Source organism: Chiroxiphia lanceolata, chromosome 2 (genome assembly GCF_009829145.1).
Source record: "Chiroxiphia lanceolata isolate bChiLan1 chromosome 2, bChiLan1.pri, whole genome shotgun sequence".
NCBI lineage: Eukaryota > Metazoa > Chordata > Aves > Passeriformes > Pipridae > Chiroxiphia > Chiroxiphia lanceolata.
The window spans coordinates 26,563,852-26,584,446 of NC_045638.1; the positions used below are offsets into that span (position 1 = coordinate 26,563,852).

Below are 20,595 nucleotides of genomic sequence, written 5' to 3' on the forward strand. Positions count from 1 at the left end.
TCTGCCTAACTCCCAGGCCACAGATGCTCAGTAGCTACCCAAGCCTGTTGTCGAAAATGTCCTGCTTCATCCTGTGGCTGAACAGGGGCTTCTCTGTGGTTGCAGGATGAGCTGCTCCAAAGCCAGGTCTGACTACCAGTAAAGCTGTTGGGTGGAATGTGAGTATCGCCTGTTGACAAGCAGGCAGTGCAGGCAAACTGCCTGACTCCAGAGGCAGGACCACAGCTGACCAAATTGTTCACCCAAGGGAAGATACTGGAAGATTGAGTGGGACACAGGGAACGGGAAACTCAGATTGGAGGATGAAGGGACTGCAATATTCAGGAAGGAGTGGGGTGAGAACTGATTAGATCATTTGACCTGACAGTATTTAAAAAAAAAAAAATAAAAATAAAAATTACTTTTTTAACTGTTCTTGGGTCAAGGCAGCAAGGAATTAGAATGGTTGAAGGGATGAATGGGAGAGACAAATGTGGTTGGTGGTGACAAGTTTATTGGAGAGTGATACAGGGGTATCAGAAGATGTGGGCTAAGCTGATGGGTACAGTGCAAATGGAGCAAGGCTTGATGAGCAGGACAGGCTGTGCCCATCAGAGCATGCTTCTACTACTGGACTGTTTGAGCTCCAGCTTATCTTTTTCTGCACTATATACAACTATATAGTTGTATATAGAATCAGTATATTTTGAGATTAATTTTTTCTTTTTTTAAGAAGTGGTCCACACAAACCTTGTGGCATGCCCAAGCATAAACCTAACTGCTGTGTGGACAGGGTGGGTAATACCATTCCTAAGGTGATCTGCCACCATGTCTTGTATGTTTGCCCTTTTGTGGTGCAATAGTATGACCGGTGATGAGTGGATGAACCAATTCCAAGTCCTTCCTACATAGGCTTACAGTTGCATGCCAAAAAAGATCAAGACCTCTCTGCTCTTGCTGAGGCACAGAGCAGAGACTAGAATGCATTCCTCTCATCCACATCGGGGGAAGGGAGAAATCAGTATTGGGATAAAATGTAATAAATTTGGCTTAGGGGAAGAGGGACAACTGGCACTCACAGTTAAATCAGGAGCCAAAGCAAAAGTTGAATATGTGCTTGTTACCAGAGCACCATTCATCCTATGCCCTAAAAGAACAAGAGGGGTTTGCAAACTGTCCCATAACTCCATATGCAGGTATGTGTGTGGCAGCAAAGAGAGGTCAGTAGAGCAAGGGAGGGTGCATTGGCAAACAGACCTGTTTTGAATATTTGCTTTTCTTGAATACGTGACTTTGTTGTCTTGATAATGTTCTCAACTTTGTTGTACACAATGTCTTAGTTTGGTTTGTTGCTTCCTGCCTACAACTTGCTGGAACTGGATCCCAGTTTCCATAGCCAGGCCTTTGCAACAAGACACTGTTGTCAAGATGACAAATATTTTTCCCACCTTGATCTGTTTGGAACAGAGCATTTACATTTTTTTTAGCGGTCTATATTAATGGAGTGTTAACGGTTTGAAGTCAGGTGCTCAAGACTTTGCTGCTGGTGGGGAATCCTGTCTTTTATGTTTGAGCCTGGAAAGGAGTCCCATACTGATTCATGCAACCACACAACATATTTGATCCAGTGGAAAAAGAAGGTTGGCTAAAGACATCTTTTGGGCTATCTTAGAGATGCGCTTTCCTTTGTCAATTCTTCCATTTAAGTAAGCCTTGTCTTTTTATTTTTCTAGGATAATGATATTAAGTTCTACTTATTGCCCAGTGTTGAGGCAGGTGATTAACTGTGTGGAGCTGCCATCTAGATTGTCCCTGGGATCCCACCTGAGTTGATCCTGTCCTCCTGGACAGAAATCTGATTGGTGCTCTATCAGAGGCTTTCATTTTATTCATGTTTCACAGAAATGTCAGTAGTTTCTTAAAATATGATACAGATGTTGCATTTTGGTACTCTGAGATTACGCTTCCTCTGAGGAACTATGGAGAAATTTCAGGGCTCCTAAGAACTTCTACTTAGCAGAGAAAATAGCTCTTTAAGAGTCTTAATACACTCCAAAACCCACATGAACTCCTATGGGAACAGCTGTAGCATCTTTTTAACTCCATTCATCCACATTAAGGCTGTGTACCCAGGGGGTTTGTTTTGCTACGTGATTATTGTGGAAAACGATTGCTATTTTAATTTTATTTTGCTCAGTCACTAAAGGTTAAAATGGTGGGAACTTTAAATGGGAACAGGAAGATGCTAAAATCAATCTGGATCTCTCTCCTCCTTTCGCTCTTTAAATGAAGATAAATAAGAGGGGAAGCTTTAGTAAATCATGGAAATTTACTGTAGTGGGAAGCATATTGCTAATATAAAGCCCTGTTTGTCTACAAGGGTTGTTCAGGCTTAAAAGACAAGTGCTCAGATGTTGTTTATCAGTGTTGTCCTAACCCAGAGGCAAGAGTTAAGTAATGTGTGCTGAATGTGGGCAGTGAGGGTTGTTTCTAATATTCTGCAATGTTTAAAGGACTGCTTAGCTTCTTCCTGTGTATTTTTAATGACTATTCATGTTTCCCCTAAATATTTTGTTTGTAAATTCGAGAGATACTGCATTTTGTAAAAGAGAGGAAATAGACTGTGAGTCATGTTTAAATTTGTCATTTTGAGGAATAGCTTAGGATGACACATCTGGGTACCCGTGTTCTTCATCCTCTTAAACATCCTCTTATCATTATGCTCCTGACATAATCTTATAAAGCAAAGCCGGTGTTTCCATGATTCAGCAATCTTGAATAAGGAATCCCAACATTCTGTTGTGCTGATTTTTATATTGCCTTTTAACATATTGCCATAACAAATAGATGCACAATGTTTCTAAGAGTCACTCCATGCAGACAGCAGGCCTTGTAATAAATTATTATCAGGACTAAAAATATAGCACATACAGTAAAAAATTACCAAATACGTGAAGAAACAATAAATCTGAGCCTGTCTGCCTTGTATTTGCCTGCTGTTTCCATTTTGATTGCGATTGGCTGGCAAGGGCTGCTGCTGGCATTGCACAATTGGCTTAGATGGGGAATTACAAAACAGGAGCATATCCCTTGATCAGGACTCGGTAGCACATGCAGCTGAGCACAGGCAAAAAAGAAAGGTCAGCCGTACACAACGATTTGAGCAGAATCTCTCCCACAGATGTTTCCATTCCAGAGAAGCGCATCTGATCTCACTGTTCTCGTCTGTGACTTGGGGTTTTTAAATGCCGTAAGGTTTTCTTGTTTCAGTGAATGTAAAAACGCACCTAGGAAGAAGTTTGCAACCTGGAAGCATATGAGAATTTCAGATGCATGGAGCAATATCATGGAATGATAGAAGGACCTGTGTTTATAAGGAGTTTTAAATATCAGTGAGGAGGAAGACAATTCAAACAGAAGGTTAAAAGCAGATGCGAAAGAAAAACAACTTTATTTTGATCCTGAAATTATACTGAAAACAGCATGAGGAAGGGATTATATCAGCACCAAAACAGTGGAGAATCGAAGGGGTTTATTTTCTCTGAAATAATCCCTGTACAAGAAATGTAAAAACTATCTTTCATGAGAAAGAATTCATTATTTGAATACATTTTGAAACTCTGTGAAGCTCATATGGAACTGCAGCATCTTTGCAATGGTGTATAACATATCTTTATTTAATGAAGATTCTGCATAAAAAGGTCAAGCTACTTTTTTTTAAAGGAATTTTTTGACTGCTTTTCTGAGTGAGAGAACCGGGAGTTACATTGGTATTTTCAACTAAACTTTCCCTTTTTCTCCTTTCTTCCTTCAAACTTAGTTTACGAGATGCTGGAATTGGATTTATTCTTGTCATAGATCGCAGACAGGACAAATGGACCTCTGTGAAAGCTTCCATACTGCGGATAGCCGTGAGTACTGTTTAAAATTAACTCCTTAGAAAGAGTTTTCTGTGTTGAACCTTCCTCTTACAAGTGGAAAACCAGCAAGTTTTTGTTGTTTTTTTTTTTATTCAACAAAATGTCAGCTAATAAATGATACAAAAAGTAACCAGTAGTTTTTTTGTATCCTGGCTGACTGGACCGAGCATCATGCATCTATAATGTGCTTTTAATGCACTCTGCAACTCAGTACATCTTCCTAAGTATGCACTTGGAGAGCATGTGTGTGTATGAGTTTGAATGTGTGCAGTGTGCAGCTCTCCCAGATGGGAACTAATATTTGCATGGACATCCCATCTGTCCCATAGAGCTTTGGGTCCACTTCTCACTATTCAAGTGAGCTTCCCTTTTAGGAAGAGATGAGGGTGAGAGTCCTGGTTAAGTTTACCACTTGTGAAAGGAATTCATATGTAAAAACCGATCTTGTAATATTTGGTTTAAAACAAGGGTTAATTGTAAGCACAAAAATCTCATGTGCCCTCTATGATCAATCAACAGCACATGCTGTTAACTTGCAGTCTCCCTTTTAATTAATGCTTTAAAAATCTGAAAAATAAGCTTATTAGAGGCTTTTTTTTTTAACAGAACTAGGAAAGGACAGATTCGTGTTTATCATGTGCTTATCCTACTTTTGGTTTACTTTTTTAGTTTTTATTTGTTTGGTTGGCTGGTTGTTTTTTTTTTCTTGTTATCCTTGCTTGAATTGTTAGTATCAATAATCTTTCCAGTAAAGGCTGAAAAACAGAGCTGTAAGCATCTTTTCTTTAATATTTAATTGCTGAAAAATGTTGACTCTGTAAGATAAAAGTCAAATCAAAACAGTAAGTGTTTGTGTAGCCTCATTATGGCCAAAGAACTTTTTTCTGTATTATAAGTTGAAAGGTATTTCTTTAAAGGTAATACATTACTCCCACTATATGACATATTGTTAATTACTAAATAATGATATAATATCCCCAAATATTATATCATAATACACAAATTATATCAAATGTACAAATTTTTACACAATAAGTATGTTAGGAATGTTACAATATTGCAAATACACTAAGTATTAGCAAAATTTTCTTTTGCAGCTCACATTGAAATTTTGAGATACAGCAATGAGTAGATTCCAGTAGTGAAAACTGAGGGCAGCATAATTTGAGATGATTAAAGAAAAAAGACTATATCTCAGGAGGTTTTGAATCTCTTTTAAAATTCAGTGCTGTAGTTTCTCTTCAAGGACAGATAAGCATTGCACAGATGATGGTCGTTTTATTTGCATAATTGGGGTTGTAAGGGTCAAGGAGAACTACAGACACATTGCTTAGAGCCATAATGACAACATTTATGAAAACATTCCTCCAGTGTGTGTTATTTTGCTTAGAAGCACTGTTTGCAGAACCTGAGTAACTATTCCCCATTATAAGGGCTATGTCGTTTTCGTGATGGTGTTGGTGCCTAAGGGATTTGCCCAGAGAAGGGTGTTAAGTGCAGGGAACACTGCAGGTTTCAGTACTGTTGATGATGAAGTATTTTGCTTTTTCCATCTTTCCTCATTCTTCTGTGAGGTTTATTTAAAAGAGAAATTATGCTTCCTAGCTGAAGTCTCGTCTCTTAGAGGCATGATATTTTTTTATATTTGCTTCTCTTTTTGAACAGCAACAGCGTTGGCTTTGAATTGCATCCATTGGTGTATGTAGCAGTCCTCCTATTGGGCTTCAGTAATAGTCACATCAACCCTGAACACTGGAAAATTTTATCTTCCTATTTCAAAAGAAGATATAGTAAAAATTGTTTTTGTCCATCATTTCTTTACTATAGGATTTGCAATAAATAAAATTTAATACATTTCAGCTGTCTGTTCCTTAAAAAAAAAAACAAAACCACAGCCAAATATACAAGACATGTATTTTGCACCAAAGTCATGAGGTCCTATTGATGGAAAAATATTTTTTTTTTTCCCTAATATCCAATCTAAACCTACCTCCTTTCAGTTTGAAGCCATTCCCCCTTGTCTTATCCCTCCCTGCTCTTGAAAAAAGTGCCTCTTTTTTTTTTTTTTTTTTTTTGATTGCTAAAGCTTATTGTTGTGTGTTAGGACAAATGTCTCATGTTATTTGAGAAAAGAGTTTTGGCTGTTGTGTTATTTGTTGTAGTTTCTACAGTGTCCTTTCTGCCATCTTTCCTGATTCTTCTCTTATCATCCCAAGGAAGTTGACCCTCTTGATTTGTGAAATCAGAAATGCCAGCATTGAGTGTTGTGGATGGAGCATCTGCCAGTCAGTAGTACTCTGACAGCTGTAGGAAGTACATTTGTAAGCACTGAGCAGTGATGAATTGAACTGTATTTCATCAAGATACTTAAAGGTTGCTGTAGTCAAGCCGAGGTGAAGCCGATTGTGAAGCCAAGGTAAACCTATTTTTGCAGACATAGTGGAAGGTCAGTGACTGCACTGCTTGCCCAGGATGACTGCTGCTCAAGCACATGTAGTGACAGTGGGACTGAAAGCACAGCCAGAGGCACTGGGCTGAAAGATGACCTCTCTTTTCCTGGGATGTGACAGAGACTGTGGCAAGAACATGTCCAAGTGTGGAGGCTTTGCTTCTGATATATTTTACTTGATGAAGTTGCAATGGGTAGGTGCCCCAGGAGGTTGTCCATAACCAGTGCAAGACTGCAAACTCTGTGGCTTAAGAGACACTGCAAACAACATTTTATTTTTTTATTTTCCCCTTGATTTAGCTAAAGTGAACTTATTAGCCTAGGAAGAATCTGGCCTACTAGGGTGGTCAGGGTGAGAGGTGGAGTTCTGGTAGAGATTCCAAAAGCCAAGTTTCATGTTGTTTCACGTGCAGTCCTGATATTATTTATTCAATCTGCAGTTGTAGAAGCAACGCTCTGTACTAATCATTGTGTTCTAGGGTTTCACACTGCTCTCTTCAGAGTTCCAGTGTATTTTCTTAATAAAATGAAAGCTAATCCTTACATTGTCTGTTGTTCTGTCTCTTGTCTTCCTCCATTCTGAGGGAAAGGTTGAAGTGTGAACTCATACTTTTAGGCAAACAAAAAACTGCACTCAACATCATTAAAAGTTTTACCATAGCCATCCATCAGCCTCATATTGAAGGTCCAGAGAAAATAAACTTCCTTAAACTTGATGCTTAAGGAATAACATACATCTGGGCAACTGCTCTTAAGGAAGCAGTTGGTATGGAGGTCACTTGGGTGGTAGTGAGGAATTTTTATCCAGTGACAAAACTTTGCAGCCATTTCTAAGTGTGTCAAGAGATGGGTTTTGTCCAACCTCCTGGAGAAGAACTTTGCTTTGTGATTTGCCACCTTTAACTAAGGATGCATTGCATGCAGATTTCATAACTTCTGTTTTGGACTGCATTGTCCAGAGCTTTTCTCAGCTGTTTGTGAATCAAAATGCAATCACTGTAACAGAGGCTTAGCCCAACAGTTGCTTTGAAGATGGGCCAAGACTGTAGCTGGTAGGAAGAGACTAAAAGCCAATGGAGAGACTAGAGTGTTTAGGTTGGACTTGATCTTGGAGGTCTTTTCCAACCTAATGGATTCTGTGATTTTGTAATACAAGCCTAAACTTTACAGGAGTGAGGCAGTCCCATTTTTGGGCTGTCTGGAGTCTTATCATTGATTTGACATCCAAGGTGGGAAACTTCCTTCAGCCTCTGGTCATGTTTCTCATTTTGCTTGGATTCAAAACAAGAACTTGACAGTGTGATAAAGCTAGATCAGTATTTGTATTAATTTTGTGGCTATTGTTATGAATGAGTCCAGTAAATGATAAATGAAAAACTTATCTTGAGATTAGTATGGTTTTGTCTTACTGCTTTGGATGTTTTGAGCCTATTACAGGTGCAGGTACTTTTGCAGTTATCCTTGTATAGTCAACCATTTTTCCTTTTTATTACATTTTTTTCCTAATATGTAAAAAGAGAGAAGTGAGTCACTTAAGCTCTGAAAACAGTATCATAACATCACAAGCTTTAAACACGGCTCTAATGCAAAACAGTTCAGTGCTTTTAAAACTAGATTTCAAACTGCTGCTTTTATGAGTTGATTTAATTCAAGGTTCTTTCCTGACAAGAAGTCTGTGTAAGAGACTTCATTATAGCCAGGAATAAAGAGTATTTATTAGCTCCTTTATATACAAAAGTGTTTTGGAAAGAAGTGCGCTGTGGCTTATGGCATACTAGTGAGTGCAGAAGGAAAAACACCATCACAGAGTTTTGTAATGTGGGTATATTGAAGCTGGTCATAAAATGAAAATTAGTGTTGTTCCAAGTAGTTTGAGACAGAACTGCTAAAACTGAGTCAAGCATTAGCTCTTTAGTGGCTCACATGGTTCTGATATTTCTGAAAATTGGGTTAACTTCAGGGTCAGTATGGGTGGTGGTACAAACAGCCTCTGTCAATAATATACTGTGAAGAAATGTGATAGTTAGGATGATATGCAACTACCTTGTGTTCCAGAGGAGGCCACGAAAATGATCAGAGGTCTGGAGCACCTCTTGTATTAGAACAGGCTGAGAGAACTGGGGTTGTTCAAGCTGGAGAAGAGAAGGCTCCGGGAAGACCTCATTGCAGCCTTTTATTACTTAAAGGGGGCTTATGAAAAAGAGGGGGAGTGATTTTTTTACACAGGCAGATAGTGATAGAACAAGAGGGAGTGGTTTTAAACTGAATGAGTAGAGACTTAAGTTACAAGTTAGGAAGACATTCTTTACTGTGATATTAGTGAGGTATTGGAACAGGTTGCCCAGAGAAGCTGTGGATGTTAATCTAGTAAAGAAAGACACTTTGAGAGGAAAAAAAAACAACCAGTTTTCAAGTGCACAAGCCTTTCTTCAAGTCACAGTGAAGTTCACTGACCTTCACTGACCTCAGTGAAACAGTCCTTGAAGGCACTTTATTTGATGGCACTACTAAACATACATGACCATTTTTTGGTGCTTAACATTTGGCACAGCATTATTGAGGAGTCATTGTTTGCTCTGTCTGCTTAGCATACAATGGCTTCAAACAAATATGCTGCTGGACTGGAACAGCAGTTTTTTTGTTTTGTTTTGTTCTCGTGTTCAGCGTGACATTGACTGGTCAATGAAGTTCACAGGCATTTAAGGAGTATCTCTTACATCATAGTATTGTCTCTTCAAGTCACCAGGGCTTTAGAAAGAAGAAAGTGTTAGTAAAAATAGTAGCATTTGGACAGTGCAGATACACCTAGAGGGTGGTTGGGCACTGGAACAGGCTCCCCAGGGAATTGGTCACAGCACTAAGCCTGACAGAGTTCAAGAAGTGTTTGAATTATGCTCTCAGGCACATGGTGTGACTCCTGGGGATGGTCCTGTGCAGGCCTAAGAGTTGGACTTGATGATCCTTGTGGGTCCCTTCCAACTCAGCATATTCTGTGATTCTGTGAACCTTTGATAAACTGCAAATGCTGTTGGCACAGGTTCAACATTATTTGCTGTAGTAATCCTCCCTTTTTTTTGTTTGTTTCACAAAGATCAATTTGAAGATTTGACTCCTAGCAACAAAAAGCAGAGGAGGTGTAATTTTCTAAGACCTGAGGGTTTTTTGAAGGGAGAAAAACCCAAACCAAACTAAATAGGAGGTAGACTAGTGGAGACAAGATGCTGTTGTAGACAAAGTTAGAGTAATCTAGAATTTGAACTTCTTCAGAGAGAAAGGGAAATTTTGACAAGCCTCAAGTGGGAATTCAAGTGATACAAGACTACTGACTTCAACATCATCATTTTGGGTAGACACACAGAGATGGACAATAATTGTAATGTGTATTCTCTGTCTGTTTTCTTTGTCATGCAATCAAACTCTATTTCATAAGAGCTAATACAAAGTTCAGAAAAAATTACCATTACATTGCTTTTTGGTATTACTGTTTGCTTCAGTAATAGCCTAAATATTATAGAATCACGGAATAACAGCTTGGGTTGAGAGGGACCTTGAAAAACCACTTGGCCCAACCTTTCATGGGGAAAGGGAGCCTTGATGAGATTATCTAGATGCAACCCTGTGCAGTTGCATCTTCAAAACCTCCAATGATAAGGATTCTACCACGTCCCTGGGGAGTTTGTTCCAGCGAATGATCGTTTTCACTGTAAAAAGGAATATGTATTTCTTATATGGAGATGAAGCCTTTCCCAGTACAACTTGTATCCATTGGCTCTTGTCCTTTCCACATGGCTTGTGGTGAAGAGGGAGCCTCTGTCCTCTGTGTAGCTACCCTTTAAGTAGCAGCTGCAATGCTGCAATGAGGTGCCCCCTGACTCATCTCCAGGGGGAAGAGTCCTGGTTCCTTCAGCCTTTCTTCACTGGGCAGATTCTCCAGCCCTTGGATCACCTTCACAGTTCTCCTCTGGACTCTCTCCAGTCTGTCTTGAGTTGTGGGTACCACAACTGGACACTCCAGGTGTGGCTGGACAAGTGCTGAGTAGAGTGCGATGATCACGTCTCTGTCTCTGCCGGTCACAGCCCTGCGGATGCAGCCTGGGATCCGATTTGCCGTGTCTGCCACAGTGGCACACTGCTGACTCCTGCTCAGCTTGTTGTCCACCAGCAGCCCCAGGTCCCATTCAGCACATTTCCTCTGAAATTCTCAAGTAAAAATCTAGGCTACAGTCACAATGTGTAAAAGTGAGAATTTAAAATTAGACTGAAGAAATTTATTACTCATACAGGTACCTTAAATTTCCTTTTACTGCTTGGAGTCTTTTTGTTTCATAATTTTATGCTGTTATGTGTTTCTAATGTATCTTCCCAACTTGAGGCTAGCAGGCTGGGCATTTCCCAGCACTCTGAGTGACGCTAAAGGTGTTGCAAATATTTGCTGCCATAGACATAGTATGTCGGGAAGTCATGTGGTGGGGTGGATACCTCACAAGACGGCACCTTATTTTTTTTCAAAATGTGTTATCTAAAAGATATTACTTATTGGAGCTTTTTCTTCTGAGATTTTGGCATTGCCATTGAATAAACTTTACATTTTGGAAGTTAGAGGTGAAAAGTAACAGCTCACTCGGACTCTGAACGCTGCTGTTACAGGCCCAAAATAAATTAACATGTCGGTCAAGTGTGTGAAATAAATAAACTAAACATCTGTCATTCTAAAAAGATTACTGAGGAGATTTAATTAAAAAATCTTTTTTCTGTTCTTGTAATATCTTTTAGTATGAGTGAAATAATTTTCTTAAATAAATTTGCAATTGTCCCTTCAGAAAAAAAATGGTAAAAAAGGATCATCTTTTCTTTTTCTTCTGAATACAGTGATTAATTTTCTATAAAAAGTTTTTCTTCTGATAACTGTGGGTTAGTTAGCCTACTAATTTCACTAGTTAGTAACTAGTTTTTGTGAACAGGGTACTTTTTTAATGAACTTTACAGTTCAAGCATGAGGAGCTACTGAGGGCACTCAGAATTACCTGGATTCTGTTCCCAGCCCTCAGACTTCTTTGGGAGTGAGCTACTATGCTTTCTAGAAAATTTGGACTTCACTGAAATGGAGACAGATTGAGAAGCTCAAACCTTTAAGGTTACCTAATCGAATTGAAACCTTTGTTTTATACTGAATATCTGGGGAAACACAATGAATCTGTGAAATTTTCCAGAAAAGTTTTGAACTACTTTTCCCTTTAAAAGTTTATCATTTGCAATGATAAGTACCTGGAACCCTTGGAAATTTCAAAATTAGTTTTAAGCCACTCATCAACCTTCCAGATGCTAACAGTTCCACTAGGCATGGAAACAGCATAGCATAACAGCTCCTTCAGTCAGTGGGGCTTTTTTTGTTGGCTTTTTTATTTTTCCTTCAGTGACTCAGTTTGCTAGAAATGTGAAATAATTTCTAACAGTATAATGAAGAAAATTGCATACATAATCATTATAATGATAATTTCTTTAGTAAGTCTCAGTGCCTCCCTACAGTAGAAATACTGAATAGAGGAGAACACTTGCATGTTTTCAAGAATGGCTAAATGCCAAATATGCACGCCTCTGCCATAGCAGAGGTTGATTTTTAGTAAATTAATGCTATTTTTTTTGCTTCTCCTGTGTTTTCCTTCTATCACTTGTAGAACTGGGGAAGATCCATCTGACTACTAGTGGGAAGATGATGAAAAAAACACAGCTGTTATGCTTGATTTTTATTTTTGTCTGCAAAATTAAAGCTTACTTCTAAGCTACTGCCTGAGAAATTCACTCTCTGTGGCAATAAGTTGTGTAGGCAACTGGCAACGTAGCATATGCACAAATTAGAAATATGTTGTTAGGTGTTCAGACAATAACAGAGGTTTCTCTTGGCACCTTCTATTAAAGAGAAGATAAAGTAAGTACCCATGAAAGTACTGCTGTTAAAAAAATACTAAGCCACTGCTGTTCGTTTCATTAGCCTCCTTGGGTAGGTTGTGATCTTAGCTGAAGAGCAGTACAAGCCAGCCCTGAAAAAAAATTGATTCCTAGAGAATAGGTCCCTGTTCCCGAAGACAAGTAAATGTCTTTTGAATGAAGCTCTTTGTACTAGTCATGTAACTATATGATTGGTCACCCCATTATGAGAGGCCTTTGATACAGTTGGTTCGTGGTTTATCAGGGGCTTCTCCTTGCTCAAAAATATTTTCTGGAGCTGAGACACAGAAAATAACAGACTAAACTTACTTTACAGGCTTCTTTCCCAGGAAACCTGCAACTGGTCCTTGTTCTGCGCCCAACAGGATTTTTTCATCGAGCTCTCTCGGATATTGCTTTCAAATTCGGCAAAGATGAGTTTAAAATGAAAGTACCTGTAAGTAATTCTGTGTTTTCACTTTACTACCAGGAATCTGTAAAAGTACTTAATGTAGCCAGTAAGGACCAAAAATACCCACCAAAAAGCCTCATTTAAAGGCAGTTCTAGCAATTTTAGCTAATTCATGATGGTTTACTCTTGAAAGAATATATGAATTTTGAGGCAGACGCATTTCCCATGGTTTCTGTCATTTGAGCAAACATACAATGGATGCTTGTTGTTTTATTGCCAGTAAACCCACTGATTGTACTTTTGTTTGCAAAGCTACAGCATTTATATTTTAAAATAAACTTTGAAACTATGAGCTAATGATACAAAAGTTATCTGCTTATCAGATGTAAATTTCAAGGCTGAAAGACAGTTTTTAAGTACTTTTCCTCTGTCTTTCACTTAGGGTGGGGAATCAGTCCTTACATGCCAAATCCATGTAGACACTGTTGTTCTCTCATGGAGACCCAGGATAACAAAGAAAAATTAGGAAGAAATGTATGTTGCTCTTAGAAAATAACCAAGTATGGTTTATCAAGATTAAAACAATTTATGTTGTATAAACCATAAGCCTTTTTTCTAGTATGCATGGTGCTCATGTTTCTATTCAGTTACTTACATTTACATCAACTTCAACTGAAACAACCGTTAAGTTTGTTTTTCTATACCCAAAGTAAATAGTTCCATCACTTACTTCTGTATTCAGTGACTGAAGGATGGGGCTTAGAATCCTTAACAAGGGACTTGTCACCACTGATCACGTTCACTTTTTTCTCTCCTTCTGCAGATCATAATGCTGGGCTCAGTATCAGAACTGCAGGGTTACATTGATAAGACACAATTAACAGAAGATCTTGGTGGCACCCTGGATTACTGCCATAACAGATGGCTGTCCCGTCGCACTGTAAGTCTTAGGTTTTGGTTTAACCTTTCAGTTTAATGAACCCTTCTGTTTTATACCCTGTCATTTATAAAACAGATTCCAAGTGATGCAAGCTGACTTGCTCAGAGTGAGAAGATGTTCCCAATGGTACTTAGTCATCTTAGAGAAATAATATGAGTAATAACTTGGGAGTGGTTTTCTGAACACTTGGAGCAAAGGAACTACAGTGTATTATTGTGTTGAGGTTTATTGGTTTTGCTAGAAGAAGGGAAAAGCTCAAGTTGTCAAATAACTCCAGATTATAAAAATATGAAGAAGATACACCTATTACAAGCCTAAGAAAAATATACAATTAAGGAATTAATGGTGACGGTATCTGTTGCTTGCAAAATTATACTTTGACCATTTTTCAGTCTTCTGTTTTCATCTGTTTGGGTTTGTTTTGAGAGTTATATTTTGTGTGTATGTGTTTGTTTGTGCATATGTGTGTGATGAGCTCAAAACATCTTTAATGCTTTTTATTCCAAAAGGCTATAGAAGGTTTTGCCCAAAAGGTTAAGCAAACAGCTCAGATTCTTCAGTCCTTTGGGACTGAGCTGGCTGAAACTGAACTACCAAATGATGTGCAATCCACCAGCTCCCTTCTTGCAACACACACAGAAAAAAAGGACAAAATGAAGGTATGTAATTTCTGTAAAGATGCTGTCTTATAGTTAAACTGTGTTTTAAGTTATAGCTAGCAACATAAATGGAAAATATGGGACATGTTAATAGAAAGTAACAATGTCAACCACTGAAATCTTGTTGAACTTACTTGATTTGATGTTAAAAATCCTTTTTGCATTCAAAAATGACATTTCTTGAGGCTAAGTTTATCTATGTACAAATGCATAATGATTTGTATGTGAAACAGTAATTTCTTTGTAAGTATGGTGTGTTTAATTTGTACTTTTGTTTGCAACAGGAAATTTGATTGTATTTGCATGCACATGAAAATATATGGCCTTTTGAAGCACGAACAAATGTTCTTTCAAATAGGCTTAAATGAAAACTATTTGATGGTTTCAAAATTGTCCATCTAAAATTTTTTAGATATTTGTAGCCTAAGGCGACACTAGAAGGCTGTCCACTGTGAAAATTCAACTCAGTTACACTGGGATCTTAAGACGGTAACCATAGAAAAAGCTGACATTTATCATTTACTGTCTGTTGTCAAACACTACTTTTAATCAAACTGTGTTTGCTCTATTGCTGTTAAAATCCTTCTTCCAGTTTGGTGCCTTATGAATTCTGCTTGAAAAAACAACACCACACAACTACAGCTCGTGGGGGTTTTGTTTTGTTTTGTAGGAGGACATCAGGGTAGCAGTAGAACAGGGAGATGATATCCTCGGAAGTATTACCAAACCAGTTACTGAGAATCCTGAATACAAACTGAATCAAGATCAGCTAGACAATCAAACAACGGTAGAAAGGTGAGAGGTGTGAAATACTGAACATGCTGCTTTTCTGGGATTTTTTGACCCCTCCCCAGCTCTTTTGCTTAGTTCCATATGCATGCTTTGCAAATAAGCAAATGTTGCAATGTGAACGTTATAAAATGTTTCAGAAACAACTTATCTTTTGTCAGATCTGTCCTGAGCAAAGTAATCCACTACTAGGTCACTTGGCTGTAAGGAAATGGGGTTGGAGTTCTGGTACCAACGAAACAACACTGGGTTTTTTTCTCTTTTGTCATATTTGGACTATATAGTTGAACAGCTCTACCTTATTTTAAAGAACATCAATGCTTTGTTTAGAGACTAAAGGAAATTTTGCTGCTGTAGGGAAGACAGGAGGGGAGGATGGAAGTAATATATCCATTATTTTCAGTAGATTTGTCCATTTTCATCAGGTCCTTTTGAAGTGTGAGGGTTTGGGGGTTTTTTTTTCCTTTAAACCTGATATTTATCAACGTTGTTAGTAGCCTTTAAAGGGCTACTAGGGAGTACACCACCTTTGAGGAATCTATGCACCAGTTTCCTATACGCTTCCTTTGGTCAGTAATAGACGTTGTTTTCCTTTGCTTGCCGCCTGTCACACCCCCCCGACACACACCTTAAATTACTACCAGGTTTTTAGACATTATATCACCATAGGACAGATGTAAATTTTCAGAAAGCTATGAAAGCATAGCTCATTTCCCTCAGGCAGTATTCTGCATTCTTTTTTTATCTGTCATTCTGTGTTTCTGTTACACTCAGGCTGACTTTTCTTTCCAAATAACTGTCCATTACAATCCACAAAGCTTGGCAGAATTCAGTTTTTTTGGTCACTGTTGCTATCAGCTATCCAAGGACAATGGGGGCGGGGGTTGCTAATTTATCCGTAACATTCCTATTCAGTACAATATCTGACGGAAGCGGGAACAAACTCTGCATGTGTCCCTGCCTTTTTTCTAATCAGTTTTAACTTTTAAATTCAGAGTTTGTTTCTGTGCTACTGAAGACAAAAGCTCATTAAAATTCTGATGTGTAGCCTTCCCTGGATGTAGGCTAAGTACAGCAAAGTTCACTGTAAAAAGTCCATAGGTTATCATACTGTCAAATGCAATATTAGAAGTTAAGTTAAAAAGTAAAAGTATATAGAAATATAACTGAAGAAGGCTTTTTTCATTGTGGTACTGCTGTACGCTTGCCTGTGATATTTAAGTAGTAACTCTGCTTGGAAGAGAAGGAGCAATGGCCTTCAGGTTTATTGTGAGCTTTGCTTCAAGGAATGAAATGTAAGGGCAGCTGGCTGGTCACAGCAGTACAAATTTTTACTTTAATTTTTCCTTACAGCCTAAGGCTTGGGTTCCTCTGGGTCCTAGCCCACACACATTTGCATGTTTTATTTATGTGTGTTAGACCCAACTCCCTTTGCCCCCAGGCCAGAACTGAGGTGCTTCAAGTCACACTTGCCCATTTTTCACAACTTAATGTTTGTGTTGGGTTTCGGTTTTACATCAGTTGTTGTTCTAGGAAACGATTCTGTGCAATACTAAAATGTTTCCTGTATCCAGTTTATTTGATCTGGAAAATATTGCTTTGGGGAGACTGTTTGTTTACTGTGGAAGATTGCATTGTCCCTTGAAGGTTGTACCCATCATTCTTACAGTGGGGATTTTTTGTGTTTTGTTTTGGTTTTTGTCCTTTTTTTATTTTAAGACTGTTGGCTCAATTACATGAAACGGAAACTGCCTTTGATGAGTTTTGGATTAAGCATCAGCAAAAACTTGAGCAGTGTCTGCGCCTTCGGAATTTTGAACAGAATTTCAGAGAGGTGAGAACTTCTTGGTGGCAGTCAATATTTGATAATATAGAAATGATAGAAGAAAATACTTCTTCTTGTTTTTGCAGTTCTTGTGTGTGTTTGAAAGCTTTCTCCAACCTTTTTCTTGTACTTGTCCTTACTTGACATACTGCTATCTTTACTACTTTGAATTCTTGCCTATAGAGACATAACACCTTTCCTTCTGCAGTCTTTTTTCCATGCACCCAGCAGGGTATAAGTGTTCAAAAACCCCTTTGAAACCTGTTCTGTACCATAGAAGTATGAAATGCTGCTGCAATGCTTTTATCTTGCCAATAGGCCCTTTTGTGGAACCAAGACTCAACTAAACCTTCTGGCTGAAATTTTATAAAAACTGTCTCCAACACTGTGGGTGGGAATTTGCAACCACACTGTTAGAAGCTGGGTGGAGGCTGGAGACTGAACTACAGTTTTTACAGCCAGTTTCTGATCTCACGTTGTTTAACTCACATGCTTGATGGCATCTACAGTCCCTTTATGCTGGTGTAGCTGATCTCAGAGCACAGCCACTGTGTCTTCATGAGAGCAACACTCAGAAACCCTGTTGCAAGTGTGCGTCTGTCTGTCTCTTGACCAATTGCTAGGGTGGGGACCTCTGCCTCATGTTTTGCTGGGGGCATTAATTTTTGCTTTGTATCATTGTCATCTGGTAAAAGCAAGATCATAAATGTTTCCTGAGTTCCATTAGTTTTCCGGCATTTTTTTTCAGTACCAGGAAACAGGATTACTTCAATGCCTTTTCTTTGTATTTGTTTTCATTTAGAACTGGGGGTAAAGGTAGGCTGACAAAAAAAGTGATTTGTCTCTGTGCCCCAGTAACTGCATAATTTGAGTCACCTGACTGCAAATAGTTGCTCTCAGCTATTTAACTGATGGGTCTGCAGAGAGGTGCAACCCTTTTCATTCATACATAGCTGTGTCTCATTTCAGGTCAAAGCAGCTTTGGATATTGTGTCTGAGAGACTATCTGCTTTCACAGATGTGGGAAACAGCAGATCACATGTGGAACATATTTTGAAAGATCTTGCCAACTTTGAAGAAAAATCATGTGTAAGAACTCTACAAGTCTCCTTAATTTCTACTATGACAAAGCATGTGCAGAAGGGAATGGTATTTGGTTATTGAGTATGTCTTATGAGCAGAGCTTAAGCTGACAACAGGGCAGAATCAGTGTCTCAAGTAACGTGCAGAAGGAATTTGGAGTAATGTCTTTAGCTATTAGAGCTGAGACTACATCTGAGACTAATTGTAGGACATCCCTCAATGAAGAGCAGAGTAACCAGTTGCAAAGTGTGATTGCTTCACTGAAGAATTGCATAAGTTGTCTCCATAGCCAAGTTTTGCACTTAGTGATCAAGGGGCCACTTCAATTCCTATTAAAGCCACTTGTTTCCTTAAATCTTAGAAATTAGAAAGCTGTGTATTGAATGTACAGTATGTTAAAAGATGGCCAACAGAAACATGCACTCTGAACAATGTAGAAAGGGAACCTTTTTCTGATCTGTGCTTCACAGTGAAATATACTGCTCTCTAGGTGAGGTCGTTGTTCTCAAGGCTGAGATAGATATTTTTAAATTTGTGTTCAGATTGCTGCTGTACCCCAGATTGCATACATATACACACAGGATGCTGCTGAATAAGGCATAGGAAGACAATAGTGTTTACTTACAGGGAGGAATATGATTAAACGTATTAATGTTTCTGAAGTACTCTGGTACAGAAAGGAAGAAGGCATAAAAGTTCTTGGGCATCTGGAAAAACAGGAAATCACTTTAATTTCTTAATCAAGGCACCTGTTAACTAAAGATGTATTCTTTATCAGCATGAGTATTTTACTGCATAAAAATAATATTGAAATTTTTTTCACTGATCTTGATACAAGGAAAGATTTACCTAAATCAGTGCTTGCTTTCTTAGGAAACTGTAGCAAAAGCCAGACTGCTAGCCTCAGAGGGTGATGCTTTTATTCAAAGCAATCATTATGCTGTGGACTCCATTATTCCAAAATGCACTGAACTTCATCATCTCTGTGATGCCTTCACTACTGAGACAGAACGGAGGAGGAATCATCTTAACAAATCTCTGGAACTGCATGACTTACTAGAGAAGGTAAATTTTGAATGGAACAGTTGAATCTCATTTTGTTTGCTGAAACCTCAGTCAACCAGTTGTCATAATGGTAGGTAGTATTATCTTCATGTGTTGGAAATTTCATCCTTAAGTAGCTGAATACATCATAAGTAGAGGTATGAGGTGTTTTAGGCCTCTTAGTGTTTGATGCTGACACTGGTGCATTCTGAGCCTGTTCTCTTCTCTGTTTCTAGTCTATGAAGTGGTGTGATGAAGGAATTTATCTGCTGGCTTCACAGCCAGTAGACAAGTGTCAGTCTCAGGATGGTGCAGAATCGGCATTACAGGAGATTGAGAAATTCCTGGATACTGGTACTGGCAATAAAATCAAGGAGTTGAATAAAATTTACAGAGAGTATGCACATATCCTCAATGAGGACTTAAAGGTACCAAAAGACGTTTATGTGTATCTGTGTGTCCATTTGTTTATTTTAGAATTGCTCTCTTGTACTGCCATGTATAAAGCTAAATAATCGGTACTAGGAGTTATACCTGAGAACTGTAAAGCCTACCCATTTCCTTACCTATGTCTTGTCATATCTTTGGATGAGCATTAAGGATTTCAATGTCTTTTAATAACTGCTTCAGTTTTTTCAGACAGTAGGATTGCTTTTAAAGAAAAAATTCTCCTGAGTATTTGAAGTATCTTTTTTTTTAATGTAGCAAAACCATGATACTTTCTGTCCTTGATATTTGCACACTTCTGCTTTGTAACTGCTGTTAGTTTTTTGGTGTTTTTGTTAAGAACTTGAGAACATATCCCTTTTCCTCTTGATTGATCTCTTCATGTAACAGAACCTTTAGACACTGTCAAAAAAACTTTTCCTTTTTTTAAACTGAAAACCTGAATCCCAGATTTCTCTATAATAAGCACACAAAATACTTTATGAAGTGATGTTCCAGTTTTTAAATGTACTAAATGACAGTAAATTATGCCTTGTTAGGAGAGAAGAATTAGGGTAATATTTCCATACATGGTATAAAAGTAATTGCAATTTCAAATCAATATGAGCTAAATGTCAATATAACTTGTTGATAGGTCTCTGACAGGAATTTAAAAATTTTAATAAATTATTTAAATTATTATCTTAAGTTATTTTTTATTTCTATGGCAATGGTAGGATCACGTGCAAAAGGTTTTCCAGAAGCAAGAAAGTATGGAAGAAATGTTTCAAAAGAGACAAATAAGTCTTAAGAAACTGGCAGCTAAGCAGACACGTCCTGTTCAGCCTGTTGCACCAAGACCAGAAGCATTTGTAAAATCTCCTTGTACCTCTCCAGGTAAGTAACTGTATTAACCTTTAATTTTTTTGTGCTATGCTGAGAAACTTAAAGAAACTTTCAGCCATAATTTGTGTTTGCACAAACATCTGTGTCAGATCTGATCAAGTTTTAATTGCTGTTTGATTCTGGTTTACCTGCTTAGGTCTTCAAAGAGAATACGTACCCAACTCAGAAAGCAGTGCACTTCGGAGGGTAAACTACAGAAGAGGAAAGGTAATTTTTTTTTCCTTTGTTTTTTTCATGT

The 20,595-nt window shown here is 38.2% G+C and overlaps 1 protein-coding gene across 11 annotated transcripts in view; it reads left to right on the top strand.

Annotated features, from left to right (window-relative positions):
• MCF2L (MCF.2 cell line derived transforming sequence like) overlaps positions 1-20,595 on the top strand; it is a 160,714-nt gene that overhangs the window by 118,695 nt on the left and 21,424 nt on the right. For all 11 annotated transcript variants that reach the window (XM_032678897.1, XM_032678898.1, XM_032678901.1 and 8 more), the window contains 11 exons: positions 3,800-3,890; positions 12,611-12,730; positions 13,509-13,625; positions 14,135-14,284; positions 14,955-15,079; positions 16,793-16,907; positions 17,868-17,987; positions 18,855-19,046; positions 19,262-19,453; positions 20,189-20,348; positions 20,494-20,564. In XM_032678897.1, the coding sequence (XP_032534788.1) occupies positions 3,800-3,890; positions 12,611-12,730; positions 13,509-13,625; positions 14,135-14,284; positions 14,955-15,079; positions 16,793-16,907; positions 17,868-17,987; positions 18,855-19,046; positions 19,262-19,453; positions 20,189-20,348; positions 20,494-20,564 (1,453 nt within the window). The remainder of the gene's footprint in view (positions 1-3,799; positions 3,891-12,610; positions 12,731-13,508; positions 13,626-14,134; positions 14,285-14,954; positions 15,080-16,792; positions 16,908-17,867; positions 17,988-18,854; positions 19,047-19,261; positions 19,454-20,188; positions 20,349-20,493; positions 20,565-20,595) is intronic.